Below are 16472 nucleotides of genomic sequence, written 5' to 3' on the forward strand. Positions count from 1 at the left end.
TTTCTTTTTATTGCGTGCGCGCGATAAAAAGGAAGAAAAGGAACGGCATGCCGAGACTCGCTCGGATGACGGCTGGCCTCTGGAATTCCAGCGTGCAGGAAATCACGCTGAAGCGTCTGTTTACCGGCCGCTGTTGCGCAATTTTTGTTTGCAAGTCGGCGAAAGGCGTGCGCGCGCGCGCGCACGCGCGCCGATAACGATGAATTCAAATGATTGTGAATACCGTCGGAATTTCGACCGAATTAATGGATTCTATAACCCTTGAACTAATTGTGCGATCGGAAAATATATCTATTTTAATTACAACGTAAATAATGTAACTTATATGACATTAAATTTTATGATCATGATCTAGTAAAAAAACTTTTATAGGGGGAAAATCTGATTGATAATAGCGTAGAGAATATTGTTTGATATTTTATAACGGATACTCTTTTTCTCTTTCCGAGATAATCGGGGAACTTTGTCAAAGCGGAGCTCTATTGACCTTCGGCTTTAGCAGCCGGTTTATGTAATTGAGCTTTAAATAACGAATACATTGCGAATACGAAGAAAATGAAACGAGCGCGCGCGGTGTAATCGGATGTCGCTCACGCAACTGGCGAGATACGGTATGTGGATTTCGTCGCGGAGTCGGAATGTTAAACAATATGTTTCCGAAGTATCTGATTTCGATTTCTGCGGACGTGGCTTGAGAGACCGTATGGCGCGGGGCATATGTTCATTCTTCCCGCGGCTCTCTCTATCTCGCTCGAATAACTCGTCCGCTATTAATAGCCACCAATTAGTGCGGATAGAGACGCAAATGTTGATTACAGAGCAAATTTACACTCCGCGCTCGGTTCTTAATTGAATTAATAGATAAAAACGTACAGCGTGTATAAACACAGGCCGGATAAATATGGGAGACACAATTGGCAATTGTTTCTCCTTCATTATTATTTCAATAGACCCGTTGATCGCTCTCCCCTTTATCGAGATATTATAAAAATCACGGGGGCCCCACTCTCAAGAAATTCTTATACGCATTCTCGCGACGACCCTCTTCTCGCCGCTCTCAGAATCGGTGCAGTGAGGCATCGGCGATCGGAGTGATCTTTTATATCGAATTTTTTCAGAGCGGCGTTATCGTTGCTGGAAATACGAGCCTCTATGTACATATTACGAATGAGTCAGATCGACACGCGACGACATACGGCTTTTACGAGCGATCCCCCTCTTAGATCGTTAAACGCGCGGATATATCACGAGCGCGCGTCAGGGTGAGGCGATTCGAATAAAAGGCGTGCATCGCGCGCAAAAATACCGCAGCCAAAGACACGAGATTCCGCGGGGATCCTACTCTCTTTCTCCTTTTCGTCGTCATCGCTTCGACGTAAACAATCCCGTCATAATTATTCGGTTCTGCAACACGTAAGACTGTTCTCTATACGTAAAAAGAGCTCTCGCGTGAAAAGAATTTCGAATCGTTCGCGCGCGATTGTGAACGATTCGCGAATGCTGTCCTTGACGAAATTCTTTCGACGACAATCGTCATTCAATTCCACATTGGCCAGTATCGTGCCTTTTGTTTTATTGTATCGATCCATCTCGTATATTCGGCGCGCTTTCTTAAAGAGGCGTTTCGCAAAAACCCGCATCGTATAACAGACATACTTTTAATAGCGGATGCTCTGGGCGCGGCGAGAGAGAAGAGATGAAGGGTTGGTGCCTCATTACACGGTTTCAGGGACAATTTCCTTAATTTCCTTTCCGCCGCGTGATTCATGGTCTCGGCGCGCCCTTGGCCTTACCGCGATTCTGTCCTACTATAACGACGAGAGGGAGAGGGAAAGAAAGAACAAGAGAGAGAGAGAGGAGAAAAAAGTCAGGAGCGTATCTCGCGAGAGAGCCGGGGAGCGACTCGAAGAAAGAGAGGAGAGAGGAGGGAGGGAAGGATAAATGAAACGCTGAACGCGTGCGCGCTACGCGTCGACACGGCTACGGTATGCCAAGGTTAAAGCGACTTACGGCAAAGTTTTAACGAGTCGACCTGAACGCGCCGCGCCAGCGGCCACCGCCGTGCCGCCGCGCCGCACCGCGCCGATCGTTGATCGGTCGAAGGCGCGCGTACGCCTCCGCGAGCGATCGCGTGAAATTTTGTATATCTGCTGAACGGACGGACGGGAGCGAAAGTGCCCGTACTTTCGCGTACCGTTCTGCATACGTGTCCCTCGCTCCACGTTGTCCCACAAAGCTGAACGGTCAAGCGCGCAGTCCTGCATTATGCAAACGATAAAGATTCTCGCGCGGATCGGACCCGAATTCTCTGTCACAGCGATGTCGATAACATAACAGTTTGACGCGCGCATATAAGTTGGACGAACGAGCTAATTAATTATTATTGAACGACGAGTGCGCAAGGAAATGTCATAAATAGCTCATTGTGACGGCGACTGTATGCGTCTCGTTCGGAGTAAATAATCGATAAAAAAATTCCGTGTAAAAAGAAGTTATATTACAATAAAGGAATTTTGTACATAACTCTGTAACTCTCCGTAATAAAAGTTGGAGTGTTATATGTATATGTTTCAGCTGGCATAATACATGGTCACGTATTTTCATGCTGATTCATAAAAAGGAAGTTGTATTACAATAAAAATTTTGTACATAATTCTGTGACTGTAATAAAAGCCGGCGAGTTTATCGGGTATGTTTTAGCTGTCACGATACACGGTCACGTATTTCCACGCTGATTCATACTGATTTTTATTTTGTATCTTGGCAATGCGATATTAAATTTAAAATTCCACAAACGTAGATCGAGCCGAAAATGTAACGTTAATGTTACGTGAAAAAAAATTGCCGTAAAAATGTTGTAAATTATATATAGATAAATATAAAAATGTTGTATTTAACTATCATATATTTGTGTGCAACATGACGCGCTTGACACACGCATTACGTGCTTACGTGACCCGTGAGATTTCCGGAAATCGAGTGCCACATCCGGCAAGCCTGGCATGCCTTTCTTTCTACTGGCGAACGCGACTTCAAGATTCTTTCGGTTGACGACTTCCTTGGGCGCGACTCATTGTTATTCGATATGCACAGGACGTCTCGAAAAAATGTTACCGACGATTAATTTCACCTTTTTTTGGATCACCAATTTTTTCGCATCAATGAAAATTTAATTTTCGATAATCTAATTCAATTTTTTAATTATTAAAAGCGTAGAATCAAAGCAACACAATATGATTTACGACGAATATTACGAGAAATTTGGAGAATGAAGTAAAAATTTCGAAAATGAATTGTTTTTGCAATTTTTATTTAGATATATATTAAATGTGGAAATACACATGGACGCACATAATACTTACATATTTTTTTTAAAGAGCGACCATACATTCACATTTTTTTTTTTTTGAAAAAAATTGCTACAGAAATAATGACACGAAAGTTTTTCAACAAAATAAAAACATCATTACGTAGCTTATTTTAACACTCTGTCGTTGCTATAATCGTCTTTCGGAATTTTATGCTATAAAGATAACAACATAAATACAAACAGACGATTGATATCGTCGCGTATCTTTTATGCGTCTCACTTTTATACCGCATTTATTTAATCAAGTGTGATATAAGTCACGAGTTCGGTTAGACGAACTTTTATGCCCGAAATTACCGATCGAATTAGCACGAGCGCGAGTTAGTATATATGTGTGCGCGTATTTACAGACTTCACCCATGAATTCGAAGAAATCACCGCGCAATCAGCGTGATTTATCGACTCGAGAAACTCCGAGTGTAGATTTTTCTGACTATCGAACCACAAAATCTTGATTTTTTTTATTACGGGCATTCCTAGGTAAACCGAATGGTATCTTTTTCAAGTGACTTTATTAAGCATAAAAAAAAATTTATTACAAATACTGTAAATATATACCTATAGTATATAATATATGCTGACCAACTAGTTTCCGACACCTAGATAGGACTTTTACTCGTTACAGTTACTGTTCAATAGAACAGTATAAAATTGAGATTGTAGGTATATAAGAAATATCTGATTCTTTTCAGATATTTTTTTTTATACTGTATTGCGAGTAATAAGAAATATACTCACAAACGTTGCTTCGCATATCACAGTATTTTTATTCTGCTTTTCTTTCCATTGTTGCAGGTTTACTAAACCCCAATCATTCGCGGATTGTATCGGGAACGAGCTTCCCATCGGCTGGGAGGAGGCCTACGATAAACACGTGGGCGCCTACTACATCAATCATATGTTGCGTAAGTTTTTCTGTTTCTGCTATCTGATCGAGAAAGTGCAGGGAGAACGGCCGGAGACTCGCGATACGAGAAGTGATTTTATTCGGAATTTTATGTCACGTATATACTGTGCCGTAACGTGCGCAAGCTCGCGCGTGGATTTATGTATGCGTTTTCTTGCCTGATTGTGCTCGATGCCTTCGGTCGAGTTTGCAGAAATAGCGGACGTTTAAACATAAATTAAAGAGTGAAATAGCATCAATTATTACTTAAAGTTCTGAAAGCGGGAAAGGTATCACTTGCATAGAGTCGCGCTTCTTTATTATCGCTTTATAATAGTATATTAAATATCACTTTACAACAGTATATTAAATATCACTTTCAAGATATTATTAGAGGAAAGTCCCTTATTATGAGATACCACATTTATTTTGCGTGACTGCCGGAAGTCTATGGGCAGAATTGAGAAATGTCCGCAACGAGTGCACGCACGATCGAATAATGAATTCTCCACTAAATAGGTTTTAGGGTCTAAGGGCAATAAGTTCATGATGGAACCAACAGATAGAACCTCTTAGTTTAGCAGAAACCTCGCTATCGCATATTAGGAATCTATTTCATAACAGGGGACATTTCTCTACGTTATTTTTAATTTTTCAAGATATTACGTTATTTTTAATTAAAGTTTAATAATTATTTATAATAATTGTAATATTGATTAATCATGTTTATACTACATTTTTTTTATTAATGTAGTTATATTATTAATAGTAACAATAATATGACATTTATTATATGCATATGCATTAAAATAATATAAACCAATAGGATAATTTTTGTTCTGAGAAAAATATTCTCTAAGAATTTGCTAAGAATGCCGCGAGCATCGATAATTAATGAGACAAGGTTCTTTGTTTTAATCGTGTCATTGGTTTTAACATTTGCAGAGACAACTCAACTGGAAGATCCAAGGCAAGAATGGCGAACCATTCAAGAAAACATGCTTCGCGAGTATGTGAAGACCGCACATGACGTACTCGAGGTAAGTAACAGAAAACAATTGATCATAAATTTTTTCGCTTAAATCCGTCTATCCGTAAAAGTGGAATTGATCCGTTAATCGCCGCGTCTCCGACGTCCCCGCCGTGTCGATGAACCTCATTCCGCCGAGATTAAAACGGACGTGGGGGAGCGAGGGGGAGAAACTGGTGGAATTTCAACGAGGGTCGACGAGGGCGGCAGGAAGTTAGTCCGTGAGAAATCATGTTACTTCCGGTCATTCGGCGTACCCTCGTATACCACAAGCGCGACGGCGTAGATTAACACGCGATTAACCGCGTTCCGTCCCCCTGCATGTATCCCGGTAGGATGTGCATATTATATGCGCATATACACACGCACGCAGATTAATGTGTGATGCCACCTGGGAATCTGTGATACATTTTTCTCGCGGTCGCGTGATTTGCGCCTCGCGATTGTCAGGAAGAATTCCCGAAAAGAATATCGTATAAGCAAAATGGGGGACTGACATTTTTACGTTTCCCTTATTTTATTATAATTTTTTTTATTGTAATCTCTATGTATTTTTATCGAGAAATTACATGTTAATTCTGTGTGTATTAAACCTACATATATGCATATATACAGTCGTGTATATGATTCCGTCGCGTTGCTGCGACGTTGGAGATTTTTTCGGCGATAGTTGAAGGATCGCGGCAGGTAGCTAATTCCGAATGTTCGCGAGCGAAGAGAGGTACTTTGGTATTCCGTCGTTGACGCCAGTCTGGACCCGCGCCGGAATGCTCTTACGTCACGCGCAGTTGCGTTACGAATTTTTGATGGAATGTGCACCAGGTGAGAGGGGGGAGGGCGGAGAGAGCGCGAAAGAGAGAGAGAGAGAGAGAGAGAGAGAGAGGAAGAGAAAGGGAGGAGGAGAGGACCAGCTTTAATCCCAGAGCAAACGAAAGATACGATAATAATATTTATCGACGGCGATGCCGGCGACGCGGGTTTCGGGTGGACGGGGAGGAATGTCGATGTACGGTATATTTATTTCGGGCGAAATACTGCAGCCATGATGTCATCGTCGATTTTCGAGAGATTGCCTATGTGGCTGGGGCCACGCAATTCTAGTTTCGGGATCCCTCGCGTCCGAGAGCCCCTCTCGTCTCTCGCCATCGTCGCCGTGGTCGTCGTCTCGTCGTCTCGTCGTCGACAGCTGCTCTCTCGCCGTGACGTACAGCGTGAAATTCGCCTGATCTCGAAGAAGCAAGATATTTTAGCCGATTGCACGAGAAATATTCCACATTTTCCTTTCTGCTTAAATTGTGTAGTTAAAATTGATGAAAACTTTACCTCGATAGTTATTTCGGAAAAATATGATACGCGTAAAAAATCTTGATAATAAATAGGAATGAATTTCTTGCAGTATCAGAGAAAAATATAGTTATATTTTCAAATAGAATTTAATATTAATTGACATTTACGATTAAATATATTTATGACGACATTAATGTTAATGTAATAAAATATATTTTTATGTGATATGTTAATTTTTTAACAGTAACATTGCCTGAAATTACCTCAGTGTATGGTATAAGAGAGAAAAATATGTAAATACGGAAGCGGGCAAAAAAATATAGACTAGGAAATTCGCGGAATTTCTTTAGTGGGAAATAGTAGTTAGATGCATTGTAGGAAATACAAGCTGACAAGCAGGTAACTTATTATTCAGAAGCTTCTTAGGAAGAATACTTTCTTCTCAAGCGAGAATAACTATTGTTGATAATAATAAAGGGACCGAAGTTGAGATCTTGAAAGAGCATTTATATTCTTCTAAAACTCTTTGGCATGTATTCAGGTTTAAAGCTAGAAAATTAATGTAACCAATCTCAATCTGAAGGTAATATCAAAGGAAGAGAAAAGAAACTCGTAACTTAAAAACTAGTTTAAGAGGGAGATCTATGTAAAAAAAAAAATTAAAGAGAATACATATTTTAATAGGGTTCCCATCATTAAGCTAATTGTAAGAAAAAATACAGAAACGATAAGTTACAGATAAGCAGGAATACTGAAATTAGAATCTTATTTTAAAATTAAATTTTTCTTGAAATGTTCAAGTAATTTGTTACACGAAATATTTCGATCACTTCCGCATTCAACGTTTTTACGTAAACACAAAAAATTAACGTTAATAAATGAAATTTTGAGTCAAGGCTGCCTCGATTATTAATGCAGATTCGACGAAGAAAAATGTATGAAATATGTGTTAATATATATATTATTTTAAATTTGCATATATTTTCGAGGAAGTAGGAATTATATACCATCTCCAAAAAGAATTTACTATAAAAAAAAAGTTTAGTATACAGAAAGAGAAGTTAAATTGCTTTGTTTATATCTCTATACCGGATAAGGCATATTTGTCCTCCTAAATTGGGCGAATTTCACGCTGTGCAACCACGCGGCAAAGTTCGTAGACTAAACTGTTTCTCGCGTTTACGCACACTGCGTCTGCCTCTTTTTGTGAAGAAAGTTCAGTTTCGAAGAATATAAATATCCAATCTTTTATACTACCTGAATGAATAAATTCATACAAATTTATATTTACGATAAACAATTTAATAATTTTTTTACGGTTTTAATTAAAACTGAAATTTTTTCAATTCCAAGAGAATGCCAGAGATCGTAGAATATAATTATGAGATTAAAATTCTACTCCGTTCGCTAAATTAAGGAACATAAACACTTGAATAAAGAAATTGGTTTTCTTTGAATCAAGTTTGCATTTTCTACAATTTTGTAAGTTTAATTTGTATTTTTTTTTAATGTGGTATTACCAATCTGGAAATTTCATTGCTAAGCTAAGGTTCTAAGGTATGCTAAGAACTTCAAGCATTCGCAAGATTTCTCGCGGACTCGCCTTTATGGTCACGGGATTAAGCAACTCGAGAGACCACTGACCGTACAATACAATGTTCAATAATTTATCGTTTGCGTCATTGATCCATTAATCGGTTTATTGAGTTTCCTAGCATCTATAAAATTCACCGTGTTTCGGGTGCAAACACGTTTATTGGAGTAAACATGTTTACGCGGGAGTGGTATAGTGCGTGTATCCTCGGCGCGGCGGTGCGGATACATCCTTTCGCGTCACAAATTAACAAGCAACGCGGTATAATCCTCGCGTGCGTATGTATGCGTGGGAAATAAGATATCCAAACCCAGATCGCTGCCAAGAGATAATGTGTGGGTTCTTACATTCTTAAAATTCTTGAAATATTCCGAGCAACGTTCCCATCAAAGATACACAACGCCGATACGATCGCAGAATTTTTTCCTCTTACATATTTCTCAAAACCCATAGATAAGAATTGCAGATTTTCCTTTTTTAGTTCTATAATAAATAATTTATAACGTACATTCTATTCAATTTACAATCTGTTCTATTGCTACTCGATTTAAAAAACATTTTTATAAATGATTGGAATTTTTTATCGCGTTATAGAACAAAATTGTTGTAATTTTAGGATATTATCGTGAAACTTATGCTGTAAAGATTTATCTGTTTTAATTTTCAAAAGTTGATCCAGGGCAAGAGTAATGTTACTTCAATTAAATAGAGGCAATCAATGATCATAATCGATAAAGTAGATAGATAATTTTTCATCAATGCGGATCTCTACTAATAAGTAGATTTTTTCTTTCGGGAAACGCGCGGTAAACTTTTCCGCGGAAGCGTATTCGCACGCGAAACCACGGCGCCTGGGAGTAGTTTCACGTGAGGGACTCGGAGGCATCGGAGGAACTTCGCGGCTTCCTTCCTTGGGAGTTTCACGCGTATACACACGCGTCATACGCATACGATGCATGCGTGCGTGCGTGCGTGCGTACACACTCGCGCGCGAGCGTAACGCGGAGAGTCGGGGCTTGCATTCCGATGCAAATAGCCCTCTCCGCTGCCCGTTCTCTTCTCTCTTTCTCTTACCCGCTCCTCTCGTCTCCTCTCCGGCATCGTGCCGAGGCTCTCCGCGCTCGTCCAGCGACGGATAAGCCGTGGGGCCAGTAGCGTCTCATCGCGGCTCGGCGCCGCGATGTGTACGACAGAAAATTTGCTCTTTCGATGACGCAAAAAACGTTCTGGTTATCCGTTACGTAACGTGGGTGTTGAAAATCTATATATTATTATCGCGATTATTATACAGTTGTTACTCAGCTTCCTGATCCACCTGACTCAAGTTTGATGTACATTATGATGTATATGTTGTTTTTAAGAATTACTTAAATTCAATTTTTAGACGAACACACACTGAGAAAAAAAATATTTATTTAGGTGGCTGCCAATAGCTTATTTACTTAATATAATAGATGCATATATTTTTTTAGAATTAGATATTTTTATTTAAATTAAGTAAAAATATGTAATTCTAAATAAATATGTGTATTATATTAAGTAAATAAGCTATTGGCAGCCACCTAAATATATATATTTTTAGATTTAAATATTTTTTTCTCGGTGCAGCATTTTAGGTACATTGTCTCTTTCAATATAAGTATATATGTTCTTTTATTATAAATATTACCGCCTGTTATATTTTATGTAAAGTCAAAGAAAGTCAGAGACCCTGAAGGAGTGACATAGATGTGGATATTGTGGATGATTCAAATGTTTGTCGCCGATATATTCGAGTCGATTTGCACATAACATTGCTCTGATGCGAAGCGCATATACATATGTCAGGCGAATCTGCACGTGATACTTTTGTGCAGGATAATAAATCAATGATATCTGAGTCAACACGGCGTCATTGAATTTATGATCGGAACGGGAGTGAAACACATTTTGCGCGATTCTTATATTTAGCCATCTTATATATTCCCTTCGTTTTTGACATTGTCAGTATTTCTAAAATTTACGATTTGTAGCGTTTTTCAGAATCGAAGTGACATACTTTTTCCACTCTTTTTTTCTCTTACTGCCAAAATTTATTACATTGCGATTTGTTTTGTATAATTTTTATGACTATATTTTTTCATGATTTATTCTGTTGAAATATGAATGATTACATGGAAGATTCATCGTATAGATTAAATAAAATGCTAAAAAAGAATTTAATTCGCGAACGACGTTTCCATGATGACTTTCCGTATTTTGACGAGTGGCCACGCCGAGTGCGCTCATGAGAGGATTATGACGCAATCTTCAGGAATTTCGAAAGTTTATATAGATAAGAATTGGCGAAGACGCCACGATTAACCTTGATTGAAGGAAATGTACCCAAAGTTACGCCATTCTATAATACGTCAGTCTCTTATTCATTTCGTATCGCTACCGTTGCGAAATTAGTATAGCGCAAGAAAAAGAAACGCGTTTAAAATTGATCAGCATTAATGAATACTGACAATAAGCTGCATGCAGAAACGTAAATATCTATTATTGCTCGTATATCTAATGCTTGGATTAAGCGACTGTTTGTTCCTGGAACTAATCGTTCTACGGGATATAATGGCATTTCACCATCTAGCGGTATCGCGTCTATGTACGATGAATGATTAGTAAAACCCATCCCCGAGTACTGAATAATTACCAAACCATAAATCTCGCGTTCGTTCCGTGTGCGATCGTGGCTTATCTCAATCCGCGATTTCCACGGTATTCGCGAGCATTTCGAGATGGAAAAACTAGAAAAATTTACAACCTCTAATCACGGCACAAGAAAAAATATCAATATCTTCTTAGTATGTATCCTTTTGATACTTAGTGTCAAGTAGAGTAATTGTGTGTGTGACGTAACATTATTCAACGATAACATGTAAATTGAAATGTGATTATAAGAAAAAATCTTATTAATTAAGTGGTAATTTTTTATCTCTATACCTAAAGTAATTGTGATGCTGTAACATTTATTAGTCGATAATAGCGAAGCTACAGTGACGAAAATGTTGATGCAGTTATTAATGTCCTAATTTTTTTTTACATCTAGACAATTGCAATACCGTAACATTCCTCAAAAACACACGCGTGTGCGAATAATTACAAAAGTTTTAAAACTAATAATTTACGATCTATTACCATCATTAAAAAAAAGCCATAAACAATCGGTTCCCTTCGGTGACACCCGTGTTAAAAAGTAATCGAGATTTTGAGGTGAAAGTATCGATACTCGTATAGTATCGCAGTATCGTCAGCGTCCCCGTAATCTGTCGAGAGAGAAAGACTCGAAAGTCTGGGCGACCTCGCGGTCCAGGAATTCCACGAATTTCGTGCGCCGTAACGCAAGAGCGTCCCTGGCTCGAATCTGACATTTTTCGGACGGACGGACGGACAGGTCGCGCTTTGCCTGGCTTTGCCGGCCTCCTAGAGGCGCGCGGGCCCCGTTTCTTACACCCCCACCCCGCTGCATGCTGCGGGCCCCGTCCGGAGGCCCCGAGCAGCGCAGCATCCCACTTCTCTTTCTCTTTATATCTCTCTTTCTCTCTCGGTCCTCTCCCCTCCATTTCTCTCTTTCTCTCCCGGCTCTCCGTGATGCCCCGTCGAGAGGCAGCGAGATGCCAGAGGAATGTTAATTGCCATTTATTTTTGCCCGCTCGGCCCGTACCGCTCGTCGGCTCTCTCGCGCGGACAGATACAAAACCGATTATGACACCGCCGGAGGAAACTGCGAATGCCTCGATGCCGTAAATCATATCGCGGATCTCGTTCGAAAGCGCAGGTGCCCGGACTTTCTTCGTTCCCTCTCCTCATTCGTTCCTTTCCTGGCCTGCCGCGCTCGTTCGTTTCGTTCCCTTCCGTCCGTCTGTTCGATCGATCGATCGGGGAATTTCATTCTTTCGGGCCGGCCGGCGTGTACGCGCGTCGCGTACGTTTTTTCCCGCCGTCTCGGGACTCGTTCCTCGTTCCCCGACTTGATGTTTCAACTTACATATGTCTCCCGCCGTCCCTGCCGTCCGTCGCCGCCGCGCCGTCGTCGCCGTCGTCGCCGATGCGGCTGCCAGCGTGAATCGCCCAGCGTGTGCCAATGTTTCCCAATTTAAACCTTTTATTTCTGGCAAAAAATTCCGGGAACGCTCGAATACGAGGGCGCGCGATTGCCAAACGCGGCGCGTGTATATACACACGCAATACGCGCGAAAAATAGCTATTTTTTATCGTTCCTATTATCTGAATTTAGAAATTTTGAGAAATTCTGAGAAAAGAAGAAGACTGATCGCCGAGAGTTTGTTGTTGTCCATCCACCACGCTGGCATGCAGCCCTCGACGTTGTTATGGCCAAACTCTCCTCTCCGACCGACGACGTGCACGTTGTGCGTGTTTTGTCGTAGTCGAACTCTCTCCCGTACGTCCCGGGACCTGGTACCCCGGGACCCCGGGACCCCGGGACCCCGGGTGTGAATTTAAAGTGCAGCAGGTAAAAGAAGTCGACGGCCAGCCTTGTCGTCTCGCTCGGCATTCTATCGGTTCTCGAAATCGTTCCCAATACGCGCGCGCGCACAACCGGGCCCAAGAGGGTTGATCGCGGGTTTCGGGTTGACAGCCACGTCACGCGTTCCCTTCGTCACTGACCAGGCCCAATGATCCGCTCCACGAGCGTTCCCGGGTACCAGCGAAACGGGAAACGTCGCGATGACTCCCTCTGCAAATAGGAACCGGCTCGCCGGTTGACCTGTCGCTTTCAAAACGCAACCGACAGGTGTGACGTTTTCTGGTCCGTCGGACCCGGGGGTAGCGTATCGTACGAGTGTATCGAGTACAAATAATTGCATTTCCAAGATTATCCGAGGATTAACCTCGAAATGGGCGACCGCTGCGCGTAAAATTCGAGGGAAGCTATATATACAGGATGTTTCGTCTAACTTGTGTGACCATCTGTCTCTTCCTTTCGGTGATACGGAAAAAAAAACACCGAGGAAGAAGATTACTCGTTTCGACAGTGGTATCGTCGCAGATCGCTGTTTTTTTTAATCGAAGGAACAAGAAATCGCAAATGATACTAGACGACGAGGTTCCATTAGGACACCAGATAAGAATGTGAGTTTCAGCATAATGTCCGGCACACATAATGCACTTATCGCATGCAATCTCTTCAACAGAGTATTCGTGCGAATACGTATATTGCGTTTTTACATGTATATGTATATATATTTATGTGCCTCTCATAACGATTCGAATTCGATTCTTCGAAGTCATTGACATCATCCTCCACGACCGGTCCTCGCCGATTTCTGCTGGCGCCGCCTAATCGCCATCGAATCGCTATAATTAATTACACATCTGTCGTATGCATATGTCGTATTTCCTTTAATGTCCAAAGACGATGAAATTTCTGTTATATATTATTCTGAACGATGAATATTTATTATCGTAGACGCAGATGAATATCATTGGAATACGATCGTTGTCTACTCGGCATAAATAAAAATTGAGTAGGTTCCTCGATGTACAATTATAAGGGGATAGAACCACCCAAAGGATACGCAAGAGAGTTATTTATTTGATTAGAAGACATAAATTATTTATTTCGATGAAACATATTTTCTTTTCGATACTATCCTTCAATTTTGAGATAGGAATAAGATTTGTAAATTTCTAAAATACGTAAAATATCAAAATGCACTTTGAGTTGATCGCGAGACTATATATACATATATGTAAGATGTTATAAGAATTTCCTCCAGGAAATTCTATAATTATTCCTTACCAAGAAATTTCGTTAAAAAATCGCTGAATGTTCTTTGACTTTGGTAAAATTGAATCGATGGCAAAAATATGATAAAAATTATTTTGTAAATTCTTAAATTTTTACCCTAGTAACTTTGACATGTATCTGTATAATTTTGTATAAATTCCTAATTGAAGCTTTTTTTCCTCTTAGCTTGTTACAATGCGAAAGTTATTGGTATCTCGCCCGACTCGAATTGGTTAACGAATCTGCCATTGAAAGGCCATACAGTCGTTTCGAAACATATTGTATTGTCCTTTCGTCGTCGTTGACCATGTGGGCAACATGTCACAACAACGTTCGCTTCGACCTCGCAAAATCATTCGGGACGGGATTCTCGGTAGCGCGGTATGCAGAACGAACGAAGGAACGAACGGCGTTGGAATTCGATAAATGTGAAAGCAGATTCGTTCTTTGTAACTGGATCTCTGCAGCGCGGCGTATGCTACGCTGCATTGTGCGCCTCGTCTCACTTTTTCACATGTATTGAAAGCGTACTTGGAGATGTACATTTATATGCTGCGCGTTCCAGTTCGATTTCTGCGTCGCAACTTATCATGTATGCGTCAATGCTCGGCTACGAAAGAATGTGCTCGACAACGCGCGCATAATAATCGAAATGCATTCTTTATATACTAGCTGGTATATACAAACCACATATAAAGTTTCTATTATTGACAGAACGAATTACCTCGAGAGAGAGAGAGAGAGAGAGAGAGAGAGAGGCAAGGTTTTTCTATCGGTTAAATTATTATTTGTTATCAAAAGAATAATGAAAAATATATTTAATTTTTAAATCTTTAAAGATTTATTTCGATCTTTTTAAATACATATTTTTTTTTTAGTTGTACTTTCTGTACTTCTTCCCACTTTCTCTCTCCGAAATACGTAACTATTTGGTGTTTATCCGTTTCATCGCAAGTTCAGAAAAAAGAGAGCGTTACTGAATTAAATGGGGCTTATGCTAGAGTTTCTCACGAGTCATTTTCGTGCGCATCACGCTTCCAATTTCAAACCATTTCTAGCAGATTCTTCAACTGTATACGATTCATCGTCATCCCGAAATAAAAATCGATCGGCCTGATAGCCCGGGAGATTCTATACGGTTACGATCGTCCGTGTGCCACTCGGTGTAGCGTGGGCCGGCTTTAGGACGGTGACTTGGCAAGCGGCGAGCAGACAAGCGAGCGAGGGAACAGGCAGGCAAGCCAGGCAGGCAGGCAAGCAGGCTTGCCACGAGAGATTGGAATGTCTCCCGTCCTCTCGAATCCGCCCTCTCCTGCTCTCCGCCGCGCCGTTGCTGGCTCCCCTCTCGGCCCTCTCCCCCGTTGTTGGGCCCACCGGCTCCGCGTCGTGGTTGGCGGTTGGGAGGGAGAGAGGGGCCTTAACGCCGTTCTTTCGAGCATCAATACATCGCGAAGAAAAGATGCCGGTTCCCCCTGGATCCCTGTCGTTTTAGTCCCTCTTCCTCCCTCCCCTCCTCTCTCGGATATTTCGCCCTTTCTCCATCTTCCCTTCCCTCCCGTTTCTCCCCGACGCCAACGTCCTCCGCAGGTTCCTTCCCCCCTTCTTCCCTCTCGTTCTCTCTCTTTAACCCCGCTCTTTCTTTTATTTTTCCGCTTGTCTCTCTTTCTCCCGGTCTCGCGTAACTCGCACCATGGGACCCTTTTGGCATGGTAGCTACCGGTGTTACGCTCTCGTAGGGCCCCCAGGCGGTCCACGAAGTGACGCCACGGAGAGCCACGAGGATTGCCGAGGGCGTACGATCGCGTCGGAATGAGCGGATACTGCGGATACGCTACCGTCCGTCGCTTCTCCAAACTCGCCGAGATGATGCTCCTTTCGCGCCGCCGGGGATGCCAGCGATCCTTTATTTCCGCTGTCGAATATTTGGATGTTTTAACGACTTCTCTCTTATGTTTCTTTTCAAAGACCTTTCCTATCCTTGAAAAATATTTTTTTTTCCCCTAAATCTTATACATATCGGAGACACTTTATTCTTTGGATACAAAGTATCACCGCATGGAAGTATCTTCGTGTGGGTCACCGTTTAAGAAAAAACTGCCGCGCACGTTATAAACATGACAGACGTCGAGAACGTCATACTTCTTATCTTGTTTTGCTGTTCGGCTAATTTCGAACGAGCGAAGCAAAGATTAATGCCGATACAATTTTGCTGAGTTGATATTCATTAGAGATGCCGAAAGCATCCGATAATGAGCTTATTCACAGACGAGAGAAACGCGATGTTTGAAAAGTCCTCTATAGTATCGTATTTTTAGTGTCGGAAATTGAATTCAGCGAAATTATACCAGTATTCTTGAAATCGAAATCCAGTACTGTCCCGATAGACGCCAAGTATATCAAATTAATGAGTCAAACGCGACTATTGTCGTGAAGTTCCTTGCACGTTCTTCACGTCTTTAAAAGCTACCGATATTGTTCCAGTGAGTTTCCAGGTGTCTTAAATGCCCTCTCTTCCTTTTCGAAATCGGATGT

At 41.2% G+C, this 16472-nt stretch overlaps 1 protein-coding gene across 1 annotated transcript in view; it reads left to right on the forward strand.

The window, feature by feature from the left end:
• The window catches only part of Kibra (WW and C2 domain containing protein kibra), a 61565-nt gene that overhangs the window by 16610 nt on the left and 28483 nt on the right, over positions 1 to 16472 (forward strand). The window contains exons 2-3 of the mRNA XM_071794831.1: positions 4166 to 4275; positions 5202 to 5296. Coding sequence (XP_071650932.1) covers positions 4166 to 4275; positions 5202 to 5296 — 205 coding nt within the window. The remainder of the gene's footprint in view (positions 1 to 4165; positions 4276 to 5201; positions 5297 to 16472) is intronic.

Source organism: Temnothorax longispinosus, chromosome 1, assembly GCF_030848805.1.
Source record: "Temnothorax longispinosus isolate EJ_2023e chromosome 1, Tlon_JGU_v1, whole genome shotgun sequence".
Lineage (NCBI taxonomy): Eukaryota > Metazoa > Arthropoda > Insecta > Hymenoptera > Formicidae > Temnothorax > Temnothorax longispinosus.